Source organism: Taudactylus pleione, unplaced genomic scaffold, assembly GCF_031769625.1.
Source record: "Taudactylus pleione unplaced genomic scaffold, aTauple2 ptg000265l, whole genome shotgun sequence".
Classification (NCBI taxonomy): Eukaryota; Metazoa; Chordata; class Amphibia; order Anura; family Myobatrachidae; genus Taudactylus; species Taudactylus pleione.
Window position 1 is genome coordinate 6,371,477 of NW_028284667.1, and position 23,618 is coordinate 6,395,094.

The window sequence follows — 23,618 nt, forward strand, 5'->3', positions numbered from 1 at the left end:
GTCAGTGTATGATGTAGCATTAGGAACTACCTTCATTTTAACTAAGGAGCCAGTGCAAAACTACGAAACAGTTCCTGATTATTATTCCTCCTCCCAATCTTTAGCACAGATAAAGCATTTGGACAGAAAGGGATCTTATTGAATTCACATATTAGCTTGTTGAATGCAAAAAGGTAAAGCATGATTAGTCACTCCAGAATGCACTTATACAGAGTCCAATAGTGGTTTACTTTACACCACTCTAGATGGCTTGCCTGCTTGGACAGTTTGGGATTTGATAATGATTTATGACAATTCTTATGCACTACAGTACTCAAGATGTCCCCATTCTGTGACCTACTGCATTATGGGTGAGCCAGCCATTTACTGGGTTTCCTCTTTACATTCGCATCACTGCCAAGGGCAGAAATTTGATAAAATTGTCAAGTGGCTTTCTAACAGTACTTCAGTACAACCCATTCTACAGCTACTTTTGACTGTGTGCAGGGCTGTAATTCTTAATTTTTTGTACCCATTAGCAATTCATGCAGCTGAAGGATTCCACAGACTTCTGGCCATGTAGTATACTTGGACTGAACTGGAACATTACATTCTAAAAACTTAAACCATTAGCAGCAGTGTCCTATTTAAATAGACTGACAACACTGAGTCATTGTTTCAAAACTAGTTTATTAGCACATTGAAAGGCATCAAATTGCTTAGCGTTTCCCACCAACACGTGGAGCCTGCATCTTCACAGGCTTGGCAATCTTTTGCTTGGGCGCAGTCTTTGATGGTGCCTAGAAGTTAAAAATATACATTTTAACCATTATAGTAAACAATACATAACACTGTCAAATTAATGTTTATCAGATGTGTCACCTGTCATACTACCTATGCAACATTCTCAAATACATTATATCTAGTTAGGGCAACGCAGAGTTCAATAAAGACTTGTAGAATTCCTCCAGGGTGCAATTGGATCACCAATAAAATTGGCCTAATCTGGTAAAAAATGTTTCCCCTTTTGATATCTAACAGTAAAGTCTCAGTGTTTGCAAACCAAAGTTTTCAGGCTTTTTCATGGCCGAGTGTACACTGCAGGGAACGGCTTGTATTAAACAATGTAAAGACACTGTTGAAAACCACACAGGGTATGTAAGAATGATCTTGTTAAAAGAAATGAACACTAAGGGAAGAATCCAATTAGCTGCAGGTGCCAGCATTAGTAGGGTTAACCCCACGCATCACCTCCCATAGATGGTTTCACGCACAGGTAAACCCATTGCTTCTGCAGTTTATAAGGAGTCTGTTTTCACACGTTAACCCCAATTTACGAGCAGAAATGCTGTTCCATTAAATAGCATTTCCAGGCAAGGCGTGGGTAATTACCCCGCAGCTAATTGGATCCCCCCCAGCATACAATTGCAAGCACTTAAGTATCATGAATTAGATAAGGCTGACAACCTCTATCAGGCAGACAACTGTGGGTACTACCAGTTAGACAGGTGCTGATACATATGCATCATTCCTTACCTTGGTGGGGACAGTCTTTTTAGTAGCCTGCTTAGCCTTTTTTGCTTCTTTGGCAGCCCTGAAAATGGTAAAGTTAAAAATAAAATAAGCGAGTGACCGGACGATCTGAGCAGTCTGTACTGAAGACAAAGGTTCATATTGTATGACAGCAAAGGAACACATCTATAAAGGCACCCAGAGCAGTGTTACCAGATCTGAATCTAACCAATAGCCATGCATGATTTCAGTAAGAGGTTGATTCAGCTGTAATAAGTAACAGGTCATGGATTTAGAGGAAGAGAAGGTTAGTGGCCACATGATCAAAAATGATCTTAACACAACTTAATAAAATGTTTATTGCAGACAGTCACAAGAACAAAAAGTAACAAACCAACAAGGATCTCTAGGCTTTAGATAGGCTGGATGGTTTGACGGACACAGACAAAAAGGGGATTTTTGGTTACTTAACGTTGAATGCTTTTCTCTGAATCAGGCTGGGGGGACACTAGACCATGGGATTGTAGGCTGGAGCTGGCACTTAATAAAACTAGCTATAACTCCTATGCTCCTCCCCCTGCAATCCCACAATTCCAGTACTTTTATTTAAAAAAATAAATAAATAAAAAAAGTCCAGAGAGGAGCAGCAGGAACCCCATGAAACTGTTTAGAAGAGACCAGTCAAGTACCAAACCTCACGGGACTGAGCGTGAGGGAGGAAACGCAGTGTCTCCAGCCCAATTCAGAGAAAAGGATTCAACAGTAAGTAACCAAAAATCCCTTTTTCTCCTTCATCAAGGCTGGGGGGACACTGGACAATGGGACGTTCAAAATTCGACCCCAGGGGAGGGAACACAGACTGCCTGACCGGAGTACTGTATGCCCCAAGTGGGTGTCGCCGGAGGCAAAAAAGTCCCACTTATAACGAAAATATGCGCAAACGTGCGGACCAGATTGCCGCACAGTGGACTTGTGCTTCTGAAGTCCCGCGTTGCGCTGCTCGAGATCTCCGCCGCCCTAGCAGAAGGCACCAACACCTAGCCTGGTGGCGGTCAACCGGTCCCAGAATAGGCCGAGTAATGACCGAGCTGATCCAACGCACAAGGGTCTGCTGAGTAGCCGGCCAACCATGTTCCAACGCGTCAAAGAACAGTGCGGCGTACTAAAGACGACACGTCCAAGGAAATCTACAGAGCTCAGCCCAACTAGCAGAGCCAGATCATCCCAGTCCTGGGAATTTCCTAAAGGAGGAAGAACAACATCCGGAACCAGTGTCGGCTGGAATCGTAAAAGTGTACGGAGAACCGCACATACCTAACTATGCCGAGGGAAGGCAATAGCCATAAGGAAGAACAGTTTCCAAGCAACGGACTGAAGATCCATTGAATGCAACGACTCCAATGGAGCCTGTGTGAGAGCCCAAGAGACTAGATTAAGAATCCACGGCTCCACCTGCGGATGAAACAGTGGCTAATACGCAGCACCGCGCAGAACTAACGGTTTTAGACCCTTGGAAGAAGAGTCAAATGCAGCTGGAAAGAAAATGACAGGGCCAAAACCTGTAACGTCACGAGACAGTCGGCAGCCGGCCTACCAACGTTTCAGAAGGACGGCCAAAAAATGCGAGCCGAAACCTGGTAACTTACGCCACAAGAAAGTTTCTAAACCCGAAGGTAAGCGCGATATGAAAACTGAGTCCGGGTTTGCAGATTAGTACGGACCACGAAAGAGAAAGACCTGCAGCGTCATCCCTCCCAGGCCTAGACGCGAAAAGCAACCGAGGAAGTCACCCGGTAGAAAAGAGCCTAGTTGTAGCAGGTCTGGACAAAGTGAAAGACACTGCCTCGAGCCCACCGACCTCGGGAGAATATCAGTGTACCATGACTGGAGCCACTAGGATTGAAACCTGCGGACACCAGGATCAGAGCGAGTGAGAGTGATGCCCTGGGAGAAATGTAGTTATGCTGAGGAAATCCACTGTCCCACTATCGGCATGACCACCACAGAGATACGGAACAAAGGTTTCCGGCCCGGAAAGACTACAGTATCGCTGCTGTGCACTTTTGCCTGCCGGAATACGTACCTATGCCATCACCTGGTCGCTGTCCAACCGACTGCTAACAGCCAGTGTGGACGGAGAGAGCCCTTCAGAACGATGGCTTGGAGCTCGAGCCCATCGAATAGCCGAGCCATTGTGGATGGTGACCCAAGGCCCCAGAGCCGAAAAGCAATTTCACAGCACCTCAGCCCAGGAAACTCACGGCCGTCGCCATTCGGAAGGACCAAGGAGTGGACCTGGAGGAGGAGAACGGAATTCCCCAATAGAGTGTGATGGGTGCTGCTGTACAGAATGGGAACGGAGACTAGAGGGATGCCGAGCAACCCTGTTAAGTTTGGAGAATTACACACTGGGACTCCCGTAAGTAGAACCTGGTTTACTGAATGTTCAACCCGGTCCGAGGTATCCTACACAAGCAGAACCTCCAAAGAGAGCAAATTGTTATACCTGCTGTGCGCACTAGGCGTGGCAGCACCTACCTTATTGTGGTGCAAACACACGGAGCACCGAACAGTAGGGCCCGGAATAAACAAGGAACAGAGTCAATTTCCCACTGAGGAAGTAGGACGACCTGCCTCAAACAGAATCCAGACGTGTAGCAAGGAGGTGTAGGCCTCCATGCTGTGGATCCTGGATCGGAGAGAGTTCATGCAAACTGAGCAACCTACCCTCTGGTGCACAAGGCGCGAAGAGACCAGAGCATCCGGAATGAGTTGGTTGGCCTGCGAACAAGGAAGGAGGTAGAACTCCAGTTTCCGTAGCTATGGCGGAACTGGAGCAAACATGCCGGCTGAGAGGAGTGGAATGAGAGCCTGGCCTGATTGTGAAAAAAACAAAAACAAACCATAAGCAACGCCATGGTGACGGACCTCTGAGGTCCCAGATAGAACCATAGCGAAAGATTCCACGCACCCAGCTGGCTGAAGAACTCACCAAAACAATTGCTGACCCCAGGCACCACCACCTACGTGCAAGTGAACTGGGTAGAGAGAGATACTCCGTTAGGCCTTAGGCTTCTTTAGAGCCGGGTCCCCAGAACAGAGTTTGTTACAAGACTCCTGCTGGGGAAGCAGCTTGTGTCAGACTGACCTTCCAAGGACGCACCACCTTGAATGAGAAACGATAACTTGGCAATGTGGAACCCTCCACTAGGAACGGTAACAGACTGAGAAAGTCCTTACCAAACCGAAGATAGTGCAAGGAACAAACCAGTAATTAATGCGTATGCGAAGAGTAGAGCAAAAGAGCCCTTCCAGCCAAACCAGCCATAGCCGACAACCCGGAAGCAACCTGGGCCCCATCTTGCCTGGCCTCCCACACACAGCTTACCACGCATGACCTACCAATGGAGAAGGGAATCCCAGGTCGAATCACTGTGAAGCCCTATGACGAAGATGGTAGCCGCAGTGAGCCCAGCTCATACCACCCATGTCCGAACACGCCAAGGCAGGATAGCGGCCCCAGAACCTATCAAACCAGACCGGAGACAATCCTACAAGGTCTAGCTAGCGGATTCCTACTGGAAGGGGCATGTGGTGGTCTAAATGACTACCGTAGTGACTACCGTGGGAGGTTCTTCCCTGTGGATACTGAAGCCGCTGGAAGCAACTGCGTAAGGAACAGAGCCCTCTGAATCTGGCGTATCCTAAGCCTCCCTGATGAGACCGGAGAGATGCACCGAAAGGAAAGTAATAACTGTCCGTAGCCGACGCTTGTACAGACCCAGAGCCCTGGGAATCCACATCTAAACCGCCTACAAAGTGGTGCACAGCAGCAATGAGGTGGAAAAGCCGGTCCTCTTCCTTCGGGACAGCGCAAGTCCACGCAAGGCATTTCCTTTGTGAAAATGCTAATGGGGACCTGGGAAGAAGAACACGCCTCCACTTGCGCCTCGCATAGCAGGCGTCCTGCAAAATAAACACTGCAAAATAGAAGAACCTGACGCAAGTCGTGATGCTGCACGCTGTAAAACCTGAAGCCAGAACGGGACATACCTAGGCTAGGAACTTACCCCTAGAGGGAACAAAACCCGTGCCCGAGACGAGGGAACACACAAGCCTGAACTTGATCTCCCTGTGAAATGCCACCAGCTGCCCTAGGGTGCACCCCGACATGCTGAGAGCCCCAGCCGGTCCCACCCTGCGGGACGCAGCTTTTCAGATGCCTACGCGTCACTAGGTCCTAAACCCACAAGGCCCCAGAGCGCAACTGCTCGTTATCCCATGCGTGGGAGTAAACAGCGCCCAAAATACAACAAAATCCATGCATACAAACTCTACACAGTGCAGTGAGGCAACAATGCTAACCATTATGCCATTATTGTCAGGGTAGTGAATAGATTCAGTAGTAGATGTTCCCCCGACCCCATCAGCTACAGTCCAACGTCAGCGGTCACCAGCCACATTGACACAGAGGGGTACACAAACATGTGGCGATTCAGATATGGGACATATCAGATATTAAACTGTTAAGAACAGATACTACACTTGATCTTAGCCAAAAGGCAAAGCAGCAATTGTGTTGTCAGACCCCCCAATTCAGTAACACCTGACAGCAGGTGTGCACCTAAACCCTATTAGCAGGTAGAATCCAAACAGGTACAGAAAAAACATTGTTACAAAGGCAGCTAATACAGCCATAATTGTACTTAGCCTTCCAGGAGACAAACACCACAGCTGCCTGAGAGGTTGCAGAGCAAGCAAATGTAGCAGTCCCAGCTGAGGTATGTCATCCATGCATTGCCTGCTGTCCCCGCTGACTGTACCGCTGCAGGAGGGGGGAGAGCAGTGCTGAGCAAAAGTGTGGTTAAGCCTGGCTGATCCGGACAGTTTGTGGCGTGCGCACTCCTCCTGCATCTGTGTGAGGGGAGCCGCTGCCAACACAAGCCCGGCAACGTGTAATGTGCAAGGGAGGCCGGCAGCTACAGGCTCCGCCCCCCAACACCGTGGCTGCACTCACAAGTGCTACTCCCCTGCCTGGGGAAAGCAGTTGTAAAGCTCCGACTAGACTGCCTGTGAGGTGCGCGCTCCCGTAACGGAGCTGTCCTCATCAGACCCAGCAGCACTGCCACCCTGCACTCGGGTCAAGGGAGTATCTCAGAGAAACCGGAGTGGGGACGCTCCTGTGCTGAGAGGAGAATCCGTCGCCAAAAAGGAAGCATCCTGAGAGGCAAAGGAAACCAATGCCTAGAACCTTAAAAAGGTGTGGACAGAAGACCACGTGGCCACCTAGTAAGGCAAAACAGCCGAGGCGCCACAGCGAGCCGCACACGAGGGTCACATGGCCCGAGAAAAAACAAGCATCAACAACAGGAAGGCCTACCCATGGGTAGGCCCCTGAGGAAGACCTACGAGGCCATCCAAGTCAACATTTGGTTATAGGCCGGCCATCCTTTCCTGTGAAAACCAGAAATCTCAGACCACCAATAAGGAGTCCGATTCCCGTAAGGAACCTGAACGGATCACATAAATCCAAAGAGGCCAGACCACAGTCAATGAGGCCACACCAGCCGAGAGGACTGGGGACAGAATGGCCGTACCATAAGTTCCAGAATAATATGGAACCTGAAAACCACTAAGAAGAAACACAGGGCGAGAGCAACTCCCACCCTGACATGATGCCCTCCAGAAGAGGGAGCCACATGAGAACGCTCCCAATTCAGACACTCTCCTGGTTGATATAAACACCCTGAGAGAAAGAGAGAGCCTAAGCAATAGACCATGTAATGGCTATCACAACCAGCGGTTCCATTGACTGTCCCGGGAGGTAACGAAGAACCACTACTTACTCCCAAGGAGTCCCTAGGGAGGACAAATGGAGGCATAATCAAGAAAACACTCCAAAGGATGAACTGGATACCAGAGTGAAGCAATTCCATATCTTAACCATACTGACAGTGTAGAGATCCGCACTGTCAGGAAGACCAGGCCAAGTGTGAAACCCAAGCCAGCCGGAAGGAATGCCAGAATATCTGGAAATCCTGGACACCGGAGGATTGTATCGACAGGTACAATACCATAAGATTTATGGCTGCCACAGTTTGTGGTAGGTCCCAGCAAAAGCTGATCCATGTGCTCTAATCATTCCAACGATGACAAAGCCAGGGAAGCCGTAAGACCACTGTAAGGACACAGTCAAAGACAAACGACCCAGGTCCAAGGCAAAACCAAGGACCCTGAGACAACAGGTCCGGGCAGTGAAGCATCAGGGATGGAGTATCGATGTAGAGACTCCGAAGATCCAAGTACCCCTGACATCTGGGGCAATCAGGAGCCACCAGCAGGAAAGCATCTCCGTCTCGATTGAAAACACTTCCAAAGACCTCGAGGAAGAAGGGAGACCGGAGAACACAGGTACACAAAGTGGAAGGACCACTTCACCGACAAAGAGTCGCTGAAGTTTGCTTCAGAATCCCCAGAGCTGAACTGTAACACCATAGTGTGATAAAGTCAGAAGGCCATGAGGGTCACCTCAGGGGGGCCCCCCCTGCTCACCAGGAGATGAAACCTCTCTTGGGGAAGAGACTAGTCCCCGGGATGCACGTCGTGACGGCTGAGGACTCCCGCTTCCCAATGGAGAGCTCCTGAAATGAACGCTGCCGAGATGGTCGGGAGGAGACCCTCGGACTATGTCCGAATATGTGACATACCTGTCATTGCCACCCAACGAACAGTGTTGCTAAAAAGGAAGCCACTGTCCTGACCCTGTCGGACTGAACCTTTTCAGGTTCACCGGGAAACAAGAGTTATGCCAGAGTAAGTTAATTGACAGGGTGGAATCGACAGACGTCCAACTGCACTGAAAAGGATTCGGTCCAGACACTGTCCCTAGCAAAGAAAACCCTGGACGAGATGGCCATAGCCACCCGGACAGGGACCGACTTGCCTCCGGAGAGAGCATCATCGTTTGAACAGTTATCCGACAGAAAAAACTCATTCCATCTGGAGATGAGCCAATTATGGAAAGGCCTGGAATGGAACTGAGCCCATTCCACCATGCATCCCAGAGTGTAAAGACATCTGTCGACTGCGCAGACAACCATGTACTCCTAATGGAAGAGAGGAGATTCCGTCTTACGCCAGAAGAATTCTCAGATTCTGAGAATCCAGCAGGGATCCTAGATGAAGAATACCCAGAGAGGGATGCAGGGAGGACTTTTTCCCCGTTGATTAAACGTCTGCACCCTGAAGAAGCCACAGTCATCCTGACCTGGCCGTAAAGTACCCCGGTGATCCCGCTAAGAGCAGGAGGCCGTCCAGGTACAGGAGCATTGGGATATACTGAACAGAAGAACTGTCAGAAAATCCAAAACGCTGGTAAACCCCTGTGGGGCTGAGGACAGTCCCAACAGGCAGAGCCCGAAAAATTGTAAGTGTTGCTGTGATACAGCAAACCTCAGCCCATGCTGAGGAAAGGTCTCTGTAAGTACCCGTAGGCACGCGTCCTGTATATCCAGTGATACCCTAAAGTCCCCAGGTTCCAAACATCGTATGATGGAGCATAGGGATTTCCTCCTGAGCCCAGGTAGCTTTAGGAACTGGTTCAGGGAATTGAGACAGAGAACAGGCCAAAGAGGACCATTCAGCCACCGCACCAGAAAGAAAACAGAACAACCAGTCCCTCACTGAGATAGTGGGGATGGCCCAATTAGCTCCGCTTACCGCAACAACTGCATAGCTTTCTGGATCTGTAAGGCCCTTGTAAAGAGGGCGTACCCTCCTACCCACGTAGCCGCGGCAACTTGACACTAATACCGGGCGAACTGAGAAAATCGGTATCTCCCAGTTGTAGGCCTGTCCCGTCAGACTGAAGAGATATCCGTAGGTTCAGAAGCAGGATCGGCTGGCAGTCCAGGCCTGCTCGGTACTGGATATGTCGGCCCTTGTAGATACCCACAGTCTACGAAGAAACAGACCTTTAGGCTGACCCAGAGGACAAAAAAGACTTAACAGACTTAGTCTGAGGCCTTGTAGTGTGCATAGCTGAAAGCGGTAAACTTGTCGTTAGTAATACTGCCAATGTTACTACAATCTTGTTAAGGTCAGGACCAAACAATATCAACCCTAAAGATGGTATCTGCACCTCTGCATTCCCAGAGCGCAGCCATAGGGTATTACGGAGGATACAGTCGCAGCCGGAACTCTGAAAGTTAGGAGACTGGTATCCAATATAGGCATGTCCACCTATGACAACTGCATATATTACATGAGCGACCAAATACATTTGAACCCCCGATGTGTTGGAGGGGAAAAAAACGTTACAAATGCATCAACCCAATATGCAATAGTATTAACCAACCATGCTATAGCCATGGTAGGATGGGTAACAACTCCTGAAAGCAAGTATACTGATTTCAGGCAGAGTTACCACCTACGGATCCGAAGAATCCGACCACGCAGGAATGGGAGGCGTAGTAACGTCTGTAATCAGACGAGTAACACGCCCATCCCCCCCAGGAGGGGCTCGTGATGACCCTCAGGGAATTTGGGACAGGAGGCCAAACACTGTTGTAACACCTCCTATCTGGCAACAGCCAGAGTCCCGCTATGCGATCCACCCGCTAGTCAGCAACAGGTAACCCGAAGGCACGCAATACTGAGGGTGTATGATACAGGTGCAGGTCAACATTCACTCTAACCAGAATGGACCTGCTACCAGCCCTAAAGCAGGGATAATAATACCTGAAATAGGCTTCCCCCCGTGTAAGAGGGAAAGAGCCCCGAACAGTACCCAGTTCACGGCAGAGCCAACTGGGAAGTAACCACAGGGCGTCAACCACGCCAATTAGCGTTTCGTAGAAAACGACATCCACCCAGGGTGGCTGTTGTGGTAATCCCTGCAAGGGGAATGACAGACTATTGTGGCACCAGGGGGAATTCATATACTGCGAAAAACCCCTGCAGGGAGCGGTAGTCTGTGTCACAGGGGAAGAGTGCAAGAAGCTGCGAGATACCCTGAGATGAAAATATGAGATATGGTAAGAACTTACCCTTGTTATCTCTATTTCTACGAAGTCCATAGGGTTCCACAGGATACCTTGGGGTATAGGTGTGACGTCAGTCGCAGGGCACCAAAGAGTTAAGCTTTCAGCCTCCCAGGATGCACTAGGTCCCCCTCCTATACCCCGCCCCCGGGCCAAGGCACCTCAGTTAGTTACCAAGCCATAGGCCGGAGGAGGAGAAGGAAGAGAGAGAACAAAGATCTGGACACATACAAGAATCACATTCTCACCAGAGGGAGACGGAAAACCGGTGACCAGAGCAAAGCCCATCTGCAGCACAGGTGCGACAGGGCGGGAGTCCTGTGGAACCCTATGGACTTCGTAGAAATAGAGATAACAAGGGTAAGTTCTTACCATATCTCATATTTTCTACTTCAGGGTCCATAGGGTATCCACAGGATACCTTGGGGATGTCCCAAAGCAGTATCCTTTAAGGGTGGGGACGCTCCTGTGCAGAAAGGAGAATCCGCCGCCCGAAGGAAGCATCCTGAGAGGCGAAGGTGTCAAACCTGTAATACCTCACGAAGGTATGGACAGAAGACCACGTAGCAGCCTTGCAGATCTGAACTGCCGAGGCACCACGTCGAGCTGCCCACGAAGGACCCACAGACCTAGTGGAATGAGCCTTCAGAGAAGGAGGGACCGGTAGGCCTTCATGAAGATAAGCTCCAGAAATAGCCATACGGATCCAGGCTGCCAAAGTTTGCTTTGAAGCAGGCCAACCCTTTTTACGGAAGCCAAAGAGGACAAACAAAGCGTCCGACTTCCTAAACGAAGAAGTGCGGTCAACATAAGTCCTTAAGGCCCGCACAACATCCAAAGAGGCCTCACCCACGGAAAGACCCGGTGAGTTAAAGGCCGGAACAACTATTTCCTCGTTAATATGAAACTGGGAAACAACTTTGGGAAGAAACTCGGGCCGAGTGCGGAGCACTGCCCTGTTCCCATAAAAAACCAAGAAAGGGGGTCTACAAGAAAGAGCCCCTAACTCAGAAACACGTCTGGCCGAAGCAATGGCCAGAAGGAAAACAGTCTTAGCTGTTAGCCATTTAAGATCCACTGAGCCCAGTGGTTCAAACGGCGGTCCTTGGAGAGCCCTCAGGACCACAGCCAAATCCCAAGGCGTCACAGGTGGAACAAAGGGCGGCTGAATGCGGAGAACACCCTGCATAAAGGTGCGCACATCCGGGATTGTAGCAATCCTACGGTGAAACCAGACAGATAGGGCCGAAACCTGTACCTTCAAAGAAGCAAGGCGAAGCCCATGATCTAGTCCCGCTTGCAGGAAGGCGAGAATCCGAGACAGACGAAACTCCCGCGGTGCATAACCTCTCGGTCGACACCACTGGAAGAACGTATGCCACACGCGATGGTATATCCTCGCGGAAGACGGTTTCCGAGCTCGCAACATGGTACGCACCACAGAGCTGGAAAACCCCCGGGACCTCAGCATGGCCGTCTCAACAGCCACGCCGTCAAAGACAGCCGAGTCAGGTCCGGGTGAAGGCAAGGACCCTGAGACAGAAGGTCCGGTCGTAGCGGCAACCGCAGAGGAATGTCCACGGACAGACCCTGAAGGTCTGAGAACCAGTGCCGTCTGGGCCACGCGGGAGCTATCAACAGGAGCGTCCCTCCTTCCTGTTTGAATTTCCGGATTACCTGTGGAAGAAGGGAGACCGGAGGGAACAGGTATGCGAACCGGAACGTCCACCGGACGGACAGAGCATCCACCAGAGACGCCCCTTCGTCTCTTGTGCGAGACCCGTACATCGGCAACTTGTTGTTGTGCCGGGACGCCATGAGGTCGATTTCTGGAAGACCCCACCTGTCCACCAGTAGTTGAAAAACGTCCGGGTGCAGGGACCATTCCCCCGGATGAACGTCCTGGCGACTTAGAAAGTCCGCCTCCCAATTGAGCACTCCCGGGATGAAGACCGCTGATATGGCCGGAAGATTGCGCTCCGCCCAAACCAGGATCCGAGAGACCTCTACGAGAGCCGCCCGACTGCGAGTTCCTCCTTGCCTGTTTATGTAGGCCACGGTGGTAGCGTTGTCCGACTGGACCTGCACCGGGCGACCCTGGAGAAACCGCTGTGCCTGCTGGAGAGCATTGAAGACCGCACGGAGTTCCAAGATATTTATTGGAAGCTCCGCTTCTGTCGGCGTCCACCTGCCCTGGAACAAGTGTGGACCCGAAACTGCTCCCCAGCCCCGAAGACTGGCGTCCGTTGTCAACAGGACCCAATTTGGAACCCAGAACGGACGTCCCTTGTTGAGGTGGTTCGTCTGTAACCACCACGTAAGGGACAGGCGAACCTCCTGGGTGAGCACAATCGTCTGGGACTTCAGAGACTGAGTCAGCCCGTTCCACTTGGACAGGATCAGGTGCTGCAGAGGTCTGGAGTGAAACTGGGCGTATTCCACCATGTCGAACACCGACACCATGGAGCCCAGTAACCTCATCGCCGAGTGTAAGGACACCCGGCGGCTGTGCAGACAACTGCGCACCCTTGACTGTAAAGCAGAGATCTTGTCCTCCGTCACGAAGATCCTTTGCTGTCCCGAGTCCAATAAGGCTCCAAGATGCAGAATCCTCCGAGACGGGATTAGAGTGGACTTCTGCCAGTTGATTAGCCAGCCGTGCCGTTGCAGCAGTGCAATGGTCAGGTCCAAGTGGCGTAACAGGAGCTCTGGAGATCCTGCCACCAATAACAGGTCGTCCAAATACGGCAACATGCGGACTCCCTGCAGCCGCAGAGAAGCCGCCATGACCGCCATCACCTTGGTGAAAACACGTGGTGCTGTTGCCAGGCCAAAAGGTAACGCCCGAAACTGGAAGTGGTCGCTGCTGATTGCGAACCTGAGGAACTGTTGATGGCGCCAAAGAATAGGGACATGCAGGTAAGCGTCCTGTATGTCCAATGACACCAAGTAGTCCCCAGGTTCCAGCGCCAGAATGATGGACCGTAGGGTCTCCATCCGAAACTTCGGGACCCGCAAAGACTTGTTGAGTGCTTTGAGGTTGAGAATCGGACGATATGACCCATTGGGTTTCTGTACCAAAAATAGATTTGAATAGAAACCCTGGCCCCTCTGGGAGAATGGAACCGCCACTATAACTCCAGCCTGGAGCATAGTGTGCAATACCTTCCGCAGCTCCGTAGCCTTGTTCCGGTCTGATGGGAGACCCGTGGTGAAGAAGCGAGCCGGGGGTCTGTGCCGGAAGGAGAGGGCGTATCCGTGAGAAACCACCTCCAGAACCCAAGTGTCTGTCGTAGTGGTCGACCAACACTGGGCGAACTGTAGCAGGCGGCCTCCCACCCTGGGATCCCCCAAAGGGAGGCCCGGACCGTCAGGCCGCAGGCTTGTCATCTGGCTTGGGGGCCGGACGTCTGGTACTCCATGCCTGCTTCCGGGGCTTGACCGATTTCTTAGGGCCAGCCTGTCGAGGAAACGACTGTGGTTTGGGCCTGCCCTGGGCCCTAGATGACCGAAAGGACGATGGTCCCGAACCAGAAGGAGCAGCGGCCGACGGGAGACAGGCAGATTTGGCTGCCGCCAGCGTGGCCACAATCTTATCCAGATCCGGACCGAAGAGAACTTCTCCGGTAAACGGCAACGCTTCCAGACCTTTCTTGGAATCTGCGTCCGCCTTCCAGGATCGCAGCCACAAGGTGCGACGAGCAGCTACCGCTGCTGAAGAAATTCTAGACACCAGAGTACTAATGTCTAGAGCCGCCTCGTTGATGTAGGTGGCCGAATCACGGAGATTGCCAATCAACTCCGCCTGATCGGCCGGACAGTCGGATTCAAAAGAAGCCTCTAATGAATCCGCCCAGCGCTCCATCGCTCTGGCAACCCAGCAAATGGCCATAGCCGGCCGTGCTGCCCCCCCTGCAAGGGAATAAGCGGACTTCAGGCAGATTTCTACCTTGCGGTCCGTAGCATCCTTAAGGGAGGACATGGATGGCATCGGCAATGTGGCACTACGGACAAGACGGGTCACGTGAGAATCCACCTGTGGAGGGGATTCCCACTTCGCAAAATAATTATCCGCGAACGGATAAGCCACCGCCAGGCGTCTCTGCGGCTGGTATCTTTTGCCAGGTTGTTTCCACGCCTCCTCTAAATGGTCCACCAACTGACCCGAAAGAGGAAAGACTGTGGCATCGCCCTTCACATCTTTGAAAAAGGCATACTTAGATTTAGCCGCTGGGGGAACTTCGTCCTCAATCACCAAGGCTGTGCGGACCGCCCGAATAAGTCCAGGAATATATACTTTGGACTTAGCATCAGCGTCCTTAGTATGGAGAGGTTCCTGATCGTAAGGATCTAGAATCTCCCCATCATCAGACGTCCCTTCGTCATCCTCATAAGGAGCGGACAGAGACGCCACCGGCCGTTTATGAGGCCGCATCACAGACTCCCCTTGCAACACATCCGACAAGTGCTGTACAGAACTCGTCAGGGAGTTAACCCACGCTGGCTCCTGAGAACCCGGGAGCGGGGAAATAGGGAGACTGTGGGGTACCACCAATTGTCGTGGGAACCCCTGCATGGGTGACGACACCACAGACTGCTGGGACAAACCCATCGGAGTAAACGCGGGCTGCGGAGCTAACTGGCCCACTAAAGCTGTTAACGCCTGAGCGAAACAAGCCCAGGGCGGCTCCTGTACCGGTGCTGTAACCGTAATAGGCCGCGCCATGGACAAACACTGCCGGCAAAGGCCCTCCGCGCTACCCTCCCCCTCCGCTAACGGTACTTTGCACGTGGTACACTGTAGCCGGAGGGGAAAATCACTTTCAGACATGATGGCACCACGTATGTGACCTCTCTCACCAATTAAGTATTAAATAGGCGAGAGACCACCCTGCAGCACCGCACCGCAAGGGCTTTAGCAGAAAGAACAGGGACAGTAATAAAGCTGACAGTTTAGATGAAGAAAAGATTACAGGCAGCAGCGCTAGCACAGTCACATACAATGCAGAGAAATAACAATTCCTGCACTAACAGCGCTGATCACTCAACTACACAGACACAGGGCCTGGTAGGACACAGCGCTGCATACACAGACCTGACCACAGCGGAGGAGAGGTATGCGGGGGGACCCAGACCACGATGCTTCCGTCCAGCGCTTCCAGCAGCGTTCACCATGCGTTCTGGAGAAGATGGCCGCCGAGGAGCAGAGAGGAGGCTGGCCTGGGGGAGGAGCGCTGCCACAGGACCAGTCGGCAGCATGCAGAGAGGGCTGTGTGCAGCGGGGGAGGCGCCGGCTGTGAGACAGGGAAGGCGCGCTCCCCTGGCATGCATTTAACCCCTGGGACGCCGCAGTGCTACCGCTCTGCTGCGGTCCGCTGTCCCAAGGGGTAGTGGAAGCGCAGGTTGGTCGCCTGGCTCCACGCTGCAGCCAGTCCCCAGGGAGCCCCCTGCCTGGGGACTTAGGACCATGTGATCAGCGGGGACCCACCGCGGGACCCCGCTGCTTACCTCTGTCCCCCTTGAATCCGGCCATGGTCCGGAGCATCTGGGGTCACCGCTAGCTGTGACCCCAGACGCCCACCAGCATCCCCGGATCAGTACCGGCGTTCTGGTACCGGCGGGGTGTAGGGAAGACAGCATGGACGTCAGGACTGACTGTCCATGCTGTACATCCAGTTGTGCAGCCACAGCTGCATGAAGAATAAGCTTCAGGGGCTCTTCTAGCCCCCACTCCAACAGGTGCACCCGACTCCGGCCGGGCACCAAACTAAACTGAGGTGCCTTGGCCCGGGGGCGGGGTATAGGAGGGGGACCTAGTGCATCCTGGGAGGCTGAAAGCTTAACTCTTTGGTGCCCTGCGACTGACGTCACACCTATACCCCAAGGTATCCTGTGGATACCCTATGGACCCTGAAGTAGAAAAGGGCAGTATGGTGAAGTAACCCCAAGTGAGGTACAACAATGGGGCCCGCCCGGCGATCCGCAATTGAGAGGATCCCGAGAAAACAAACCGCCCAAGGGGGTCGTGAAAGAGGCCGGCACCAGATGACGCCACATACAGAACCCTTTATGAGTCAAATCCTCCGCAGTAACACCTGCAGCACATGACTTGCAGGATAGTAAAAATGGGTGCAGTATAACGCTCTATCTCCTGGTCAGACATATCTGACCAATCTTGGCGGAAATATTAAGCAGCACTATACTGGTCCTGACTGATGCCAAAAATTAGCTGCAGGGACCCATTTTCAGCGTATGCAACACACAGTTCCATCTAAAATATGGCAACGTGCAGCACGCAACAGTATGTGACAAACCACACAAATATTAACAAGTATATAAATGTGAGGTCTCAGAACCACCCTAAGTACAGCTGTATTAGGGCAGATAAAGAAAAGGGATAGATATACACTGACAGGTGAGAGAATAAAGTACAGTCAGCACTAGCATAAGTCACATACAATGCAGATATATACATATATACATAAACATGTCATATAATATACTGCACTATTACACTGCATTCAACTGCCCAGATTCAGTGTCTGGGAAGGCTACAGCGCTGTGTACACTGACCTGATGGTGAGGTACGCAGGGGGACTGGACTCACTGCCATCCTGAGAGATTTCTGCTGCACCACAGAGATAAAATGGCCGCTGGAGACCTCAGAGGAAGCATGGCCCGCGGAGGAAGCAGCTCAGCGACGCCAGACTATGGATACTGAAAGGCGCGCTGAGCTGAGGGGAGGAGCCGCTGTAACAGGGAAGGCTGCCTCCCCTGGCCGGCTATTAACCCCCGGGACGCCGGCTCCCTGCACCGATCGTTAAGTCCCTGGTGGTCTAGTGGACACACGGGGTATGGGGGGCCCGCCGCCACTGCCGGCGCCTCCGGTCTGTCCCCTGAGACCGGAGGCACAGGACTGCATTTTGAAATGCGCGGATCACCGCAAGCGGTGATCCGCGACCTTACCTGCTCCCCGTGGATCCGGCAGCAGTCCTGGGCGCCCGCAGAGTCCGGCTAGTACAGACTCTGGGGTCCCGCTGAGATCCCCAGATCTGTACTGGCGTCTCAGCGCCAGCGGGGTGACGGAGCGGCAGCTTAGACGTCCTATGGACAGTCCGACGCTGCCGCTCTGAAGAGTCCAAAGTCCATGAAAAAACTTTGTACCTAAAAAAATAAGCTTAGGGGCTGCTAATCAGCTCCCCCTGCGCTAACGGTGACCCGACTCCGGCCAGGCACCAACTTAAACTGAGGTGCCTCTGGCTTGGGGGTGGGGTTACAGGGAGAGTGGACCCAGTGCATCCTGGGAGCTAAAAGCTTTAACTGCGTGGTGCCCGGATTTGGTTCCCAACCTATACCCCAAGGTCAACCCTGTGGACCCCCTATGGACCCTGAAGTAGAAAACTCATTTACACTGAGGTGGAACCAAGATTACATACGTTTATACCCAACCAGGGAGCATTCTACAGCAGGAGCTTTTACTGAAGCCTAAGACTGGGTACACACGTAAAGATTTTCTGTCCAACCATCCAACTAGTTGATTGGTTGGAATGAAAATCTGGTAGCGTATAAGAGTAAATGATTATCAGCAATTTGCTCCTAAATGCCAGAAAACAGATGAAAATGGACGTTCAGACAAGTTTGTTAAATGTTTGATCTAAAAATTTGTTCAAACAGTTTTTGTCCATTTCCTGGCATTTGGGAGCATATTGTCATTTGCTTTCATACCTTACCAGATTTTCATTCCAACCAATCAACTAGTTGGATGGTTGGACAGAAAATCTTTACGAGTGTATGCACCTTGAAAGCAGGTTTGCAGAGCTCTGCATACTAATTACAGCTACCCAGATTTGCTTACACAAGCAGAGGCTTAACCAATGTAATACACTGCCTAAGATTGAAACATACCTTTTTATAACACTCGTCTACCAAAACCCCTTTTCAGATATTAGTCCTAATACACACTCCGACCCGGGTCCCAGCTCGGAGAACTCCTTTCACACTACACTGCAAAACCAGGCTTTTCCCGGGTCGATCCCTTTCACACAAGCTGTGTCTGCCTTGGCATAAAGTGTGAAGTAATTTAAAGGGGACACTATTGGCTCACAAAAATGAGGTCATGCAAACTGGGTGGTGTGTTTGGGGAAGGGTGGAGACTACATTGCTCATGGCTGACTAGGTACACGTCTACCCCGGAGTTCCTTATTTTCATTGTTTCTTTGTTGTTTTACACAGCAAATGAGTTGATGCAGCTGCTCACACTGTGCTAAATTGCACAGTATCACTTCAGGAGGAGAAGGGAACAATGTATGACAATTTCAGTATCCCATCTCTCCAATGAACCATTTTGCAAGCTCTGCTGTCCTCTGCCGCTGAGGTGGTAATCTGTAACAGACCCAGGCAGCTTCTTCTCTGCACAAGCCGGCTCTAAAAGCCAGTCTAAAAACAGTCCCATGTCCAAGACCCAGTACTGTCAACCTGGTTCTGTTTCTTAAAGACATAAGCAGGACCCGGGACGACAGATTGCCCCAGCAAATTCCTTGGTTTTTGACTATGTATGAAAAGGGTTTAATAGTGTGCTTGCAGAGCAGAATACTCATGCCTCTATCACCAAAAGCAACATGCTGAAATTAGCACCTGTTTAGTATAAATAGATGCTCTGTGTATGATTAAAGTGTTACATTTTTAAATAAATCAGTGTGCGCCAATTATCTTGTGTATTACTGCCATGGCTGATCAGCAGACAAAACACATTTATACATATATTTTTTTTTTTTCAACAAATTGTTCAGTCACCAAACACTGTTCTTTATGGTTTTCTGGGTTTAAATAACCATATTTGATCTAACCCAATATAGACAGACAGCACATCAAACTGATTGAACAAATAATCATGCCAAGGACCAAACACTGCCCTTTCAAATATGTGCACTCTTGGCAGATGTGGCAAAGCCGCTGACACATGTAGTTCATCACTTAGGAATAAACGGAATATCACATTTGGGAACTATTATAAAAATCTAGAAAATGAAATAAGGGCTCACCTAATTGCCTGTTCTCGCTGAGCCTTTCGCACTTCAGGCTTCTGGTTTCTCTTGGCCATAATTTCAGCCAGGGAGGCACCAGTGATAGCCCTCTGGAACTTCACTGCACGGCGGCTACGCTTCTTTTGAATTTCTTCCTGAAATTATAAAATGATTTTAAATCTTTTGTTCTTTTCCAGAAAAAATAGGTGGTAAACTTTAACACATTTCAAAATGTGGTTCTCAATTCTATTTGCTGTTGCAAGTTTTTAGTTTCTGGGAGAATGCACAATAACTTACATGGAAACAAATGTGGGAAATTTTTAGACCTTCAAATAATACCACTGTGAAGACATCTTTTATTTATATGGAAACGAGAGAATTCGTAAGTCTAGAGAGCCCGTTTGAAGATTTGTAGAGAGATGGATAGTCTGATGGGGAGAGGAAGAGTTCCAGAGGTAGGGAGCAGCAAGGGAAAATCTTGGGAGGCGGGAGTGGGAGGAAGTAATCAGTTGGCAGGAGAGGCGGCGTGCGTTTGTTGAGCGAAGAGGGCAGACAGGAGTGTGAAGAGAGAGAAGATCAGAGATGTGAATGGGAGAGGAGTGGGTGCGGGCTTTGTAGAAGAGTGTAAGAACCTTGAATTGGGTTCTGAAGGGGGGCCAGTGTAGGACTTGTAGGAGAGGGAAGGCAGATGTAGAACGTTTGGAGAAGAAGAGGAGCTGAGTACATGCATTGAGGACAGATTGGAGTGGAGAGGTGTGGGAGTCTGGGAGGCCAGATAGGAGGAGGTTACAGTAGTCCAATCCAGAAATGACGAGTGAGTATGAGGGTTTTAGTAGCATCCTGGTTGAAAAAGGGTCTGATCTTTGAAATGGACACGGCAGGACTGTGAGAGGTGCTAAATGTGTGATTAGAAGGTTAACCACCAAGTCATTACTTTAGATCTAGCTTGGAGCATAGTACAAGATTGAGTCTTCATAACTTATCTTTACCCAGTATTATAAACCCCTATAAGATAATTCTTCGATTTATTTACAACATAAAAGTTCATGGAACTTGAAATTGGTCCCGGAGATATTCAATTCATCTCGCTTTTTAGTCTGACTTGTCAGAGGATGCTGGTTCTCGCGACTAAAGCAGGGTGTATAGTCACGAGAACAGCCATTCTTAGCGTTCCCGCTAGGCTGTTTCAGCAGGGCACCGTGCCCTGCTCTACTTCTAAAGGGCAGAAAGCACCCTGCCCTCCGGCACAGTGCCCCGCTGGAACAGCCTGCGAGTTCTGTCCCCTCCCGCAGGCCGCAGTGTCCCGTGGGTGGGTAAAACGGCGGTGCAGCGGTCACCGCCGGTGAACAAATGCCGGGTCCATACACTGGCATCCATTCAGTGACCGCAGTGCTTGGGGGCTGCTCTGCAAGCCCGTAAGGTCCGGGCACGGCCCCCCCAAGAGTGACGAAGAGGGGATGCATAAAGACATGCCCCCTTTTTCTTGGTCACGCCCCTTTCGGGCACACGCAGACGCGCCCTTTCTCTTGGTCCGGCACCCTGCCCGGTGCCAGACCTAGAATGAACACTACATTCTCCGACTAAAGTGTCGTCCGTGAGGCTGTTAGCACCGTGCTAAGCCGGAAAACAGACTCGTTACCTGTCAATTTAGCCGGATTTATCCTCGTACCCTCAGGAGAGTACGAGAAGAAATTTAGTCACCCTAACAGAACTCTGAATTGAATAGCTCCCTCCCGGCGCGATCAACAGCGCGCTAAATTGATTTGGCCTCAAAGTATCAAAGGTGTAAACATTAAAGTAAATGGTCATCTTTAACTGGCTTAGTACAACCCATTAAAGCTAGTGTCAAGTTACTTCATGCTACTGCACTTTTGGTCCAATTCTAACAGTGCCTACTGAATAGCACAAGGAATACAGGCGAAAACCGAGTGGGTTCTCTCATTCCACTGTAAACATCTCCATGACTAAATGTCAGTGTTTCAAGCCTCAAGTAGTAATACTGCAGCTGATCAGATCCAAAGTCAACCCAAATGAAATACCACAGGACCTTTTTTTTTTTTTAGGCATATTAGAACCATGTGCACATTCCTCTTCAAATCACATTAAGAGGCTAAAGCACTTAAGTGTTCCAGTTGCTCACTAGACCAACTTTCATCCAACTACTTGGCTGGTTAGAATGAAAATCTGGTAAGCTATGGGAGCAAATGATCATCAGCAATTTGCTCCCAAACGCTGGAAAACTGACGAAAATGGTCACACAAGTTGGTTAAATGTTTGATTTAAGCAATTTGTTTGACAAAAACGGTTTCATTTTCTGGGGTTTGGGAGCAAATGGTTGCTTGTCATTTGATTCCATACCTTACCAGATTTTCATTCCAACCAACTAGTTGGATGCAAGTTGGTCTAGTGTACGGCCAGCTTTAGTCTGTCACTTGGACGATGCGTTTTACGAGGCAAGAAACCCACAATGCTTTACGGTGTGTTGCTAGGCAAGAACCCCACAATGTTTCCATGACTCACATTTGGCAAAAACTTAGGACAAATAGAAACTCTGTAAAATTCACTGTATAAAAGCAACTAAGGGTAATATTAGGAAATATTTAATATAATAGTGTTAGATAGGCCAACAAGTCAAAGACGCACAAGTAACACACATTGGACATATTAGACCTAGCGGCCTGTCACTTCACAACCTCAATAAGTAGCATTCATCATTTGAGGTTTTTAACAAATAGCAATTCGTACACAAATTATGTAACTCCTTAACCATTACCGTGCTTCAAAATAATAAAAATTAAACTTATCAGAATATCCAAAGTGTTTTAAGAAAACGCTGGTGTATCACAGAGTTACCAAAGTCTAAATGTTGTCCAATTCTGGTGTATTATGATGCAGACATTAAGGTTACACTGACTTGCATAGTATAATAGCCCATATAACTTCACTATAGAATTATTAAGACAAGCTGTAGCTTTAACCACTCCATAAAATCAGTAACAAGACGTGTCAGGCGCTATAACAATACGTACCGACTGTCCTTTCTTGTGTTTCCGTCTGTACAGAACAGTCCAGTTGATCTGACGGGGGTTCCTCTTGGACAGGAATGCAGACTCACATTTTGCATTCAGGAATTGGAAGACCTAATAAAATAAAGAAGATTGTAATACTTACTATAAGACAATAGCAAAGGCTGTGCTATACACACATTACATCTATACCACAGACTGTCACTGACACACCAACATACGAGTATACAGGGCGCACATTATATACACACAGACACGGCAGGTCATACACAGAGCAGCCCCGTGTGTGCGCACCAGCAACAGCAGCAACACAGGGCGGACACAGAAGCAGGAAGAGTCCGGGGACGGTGGGACCTGTCCCGTCACGGAGCCCTCAGCCCTCCCGCCGGCGCACAGACACTGCCCGTCTCCCCTGTAACACCCCCAGGGCCGCAGCTCTCACCTTCCCGTCAGTCCTGGCGTATCGCCGCCCGTGGCCCGGGTAGATCTTGTAGCCGCTGAAGCTGCACAGCTCGACCCTGCAAACAGACAATGAAGAGCGGTCAGTGAGCGGGAGCTCCGGCGCCGCCACCTCCCCATCCCGCCGGAACGACCCACAGGCCCAGGCCGGAGGATGGCGGCGGATTCACACACAGAGCACTTCATACACATAACGTGACTCCATCTTACTTCATGGCGCCGGCAAAGATGGCGAAGAGAAAGAGAGGATTATGGGTAATGGTGTATATATAGAGACGCCGGGAGGGGCGGGGCCACGCTCCTAGTAACACATGCACTGCCAGCACCAGACAGGAGACACTGCACAGGCTGATGGGATTACTACTAGCTGGGAGGGAGTGCTGTTAACTCTGCAAGGTTGCTCGTCGTCATCACATCTCCCATTAATGACAATAAATAATAATTTACAAAAATGTCAAATAATTTGCTTTCAATAAAAAAAAAAAATAATACATATACAGTTGTCATTATTTTAAGGGTAACAGTGTGTAGTATACCTGGCTTTGACCCCCTGACGAACGCAGCCATCATTGTGAGGA

At 50.2% G+C, this 23,618-nt stretch overlaps 1 protein-coding gene and 1 pseudogene across 1 annotated transcript; both read right to left on the reverse strand.

The window, feature by feature from the left end:
- Positions 1-649: 649 nt before the first annotated feature.
- Positions 650-23,291, reverse strand: RPL24 (ribosomal protein L24). The gene is made up of 6 exons (XM_088481117.1): positions 23,251-23,291; positions 23,024-23,099; positions 22,585-22,695; positions 19,574-19,710; positions 1,516-1,573; positions 650-779 (listed from the first exon to the last, which is right to left on the reverse strand). The coding sequence occupies exons 1-6, from the start codon at positions 23,253-23,255 to the stop codon at positions 699-701; spliced, it is 468 nt and encodes a 155-aa protein (XP_088337243.1). The 5' UTR covers positions 23,256-23,291; the 3' UTR covers positions 650-698.
- On the reverse strand, positions 5,962-6,066 carry LOC148513979 (U2 spliceosomal RNA; annotated as a pseudogene).
- Positions 23,292-23,618: the final 327 nt, after the last annotated feature.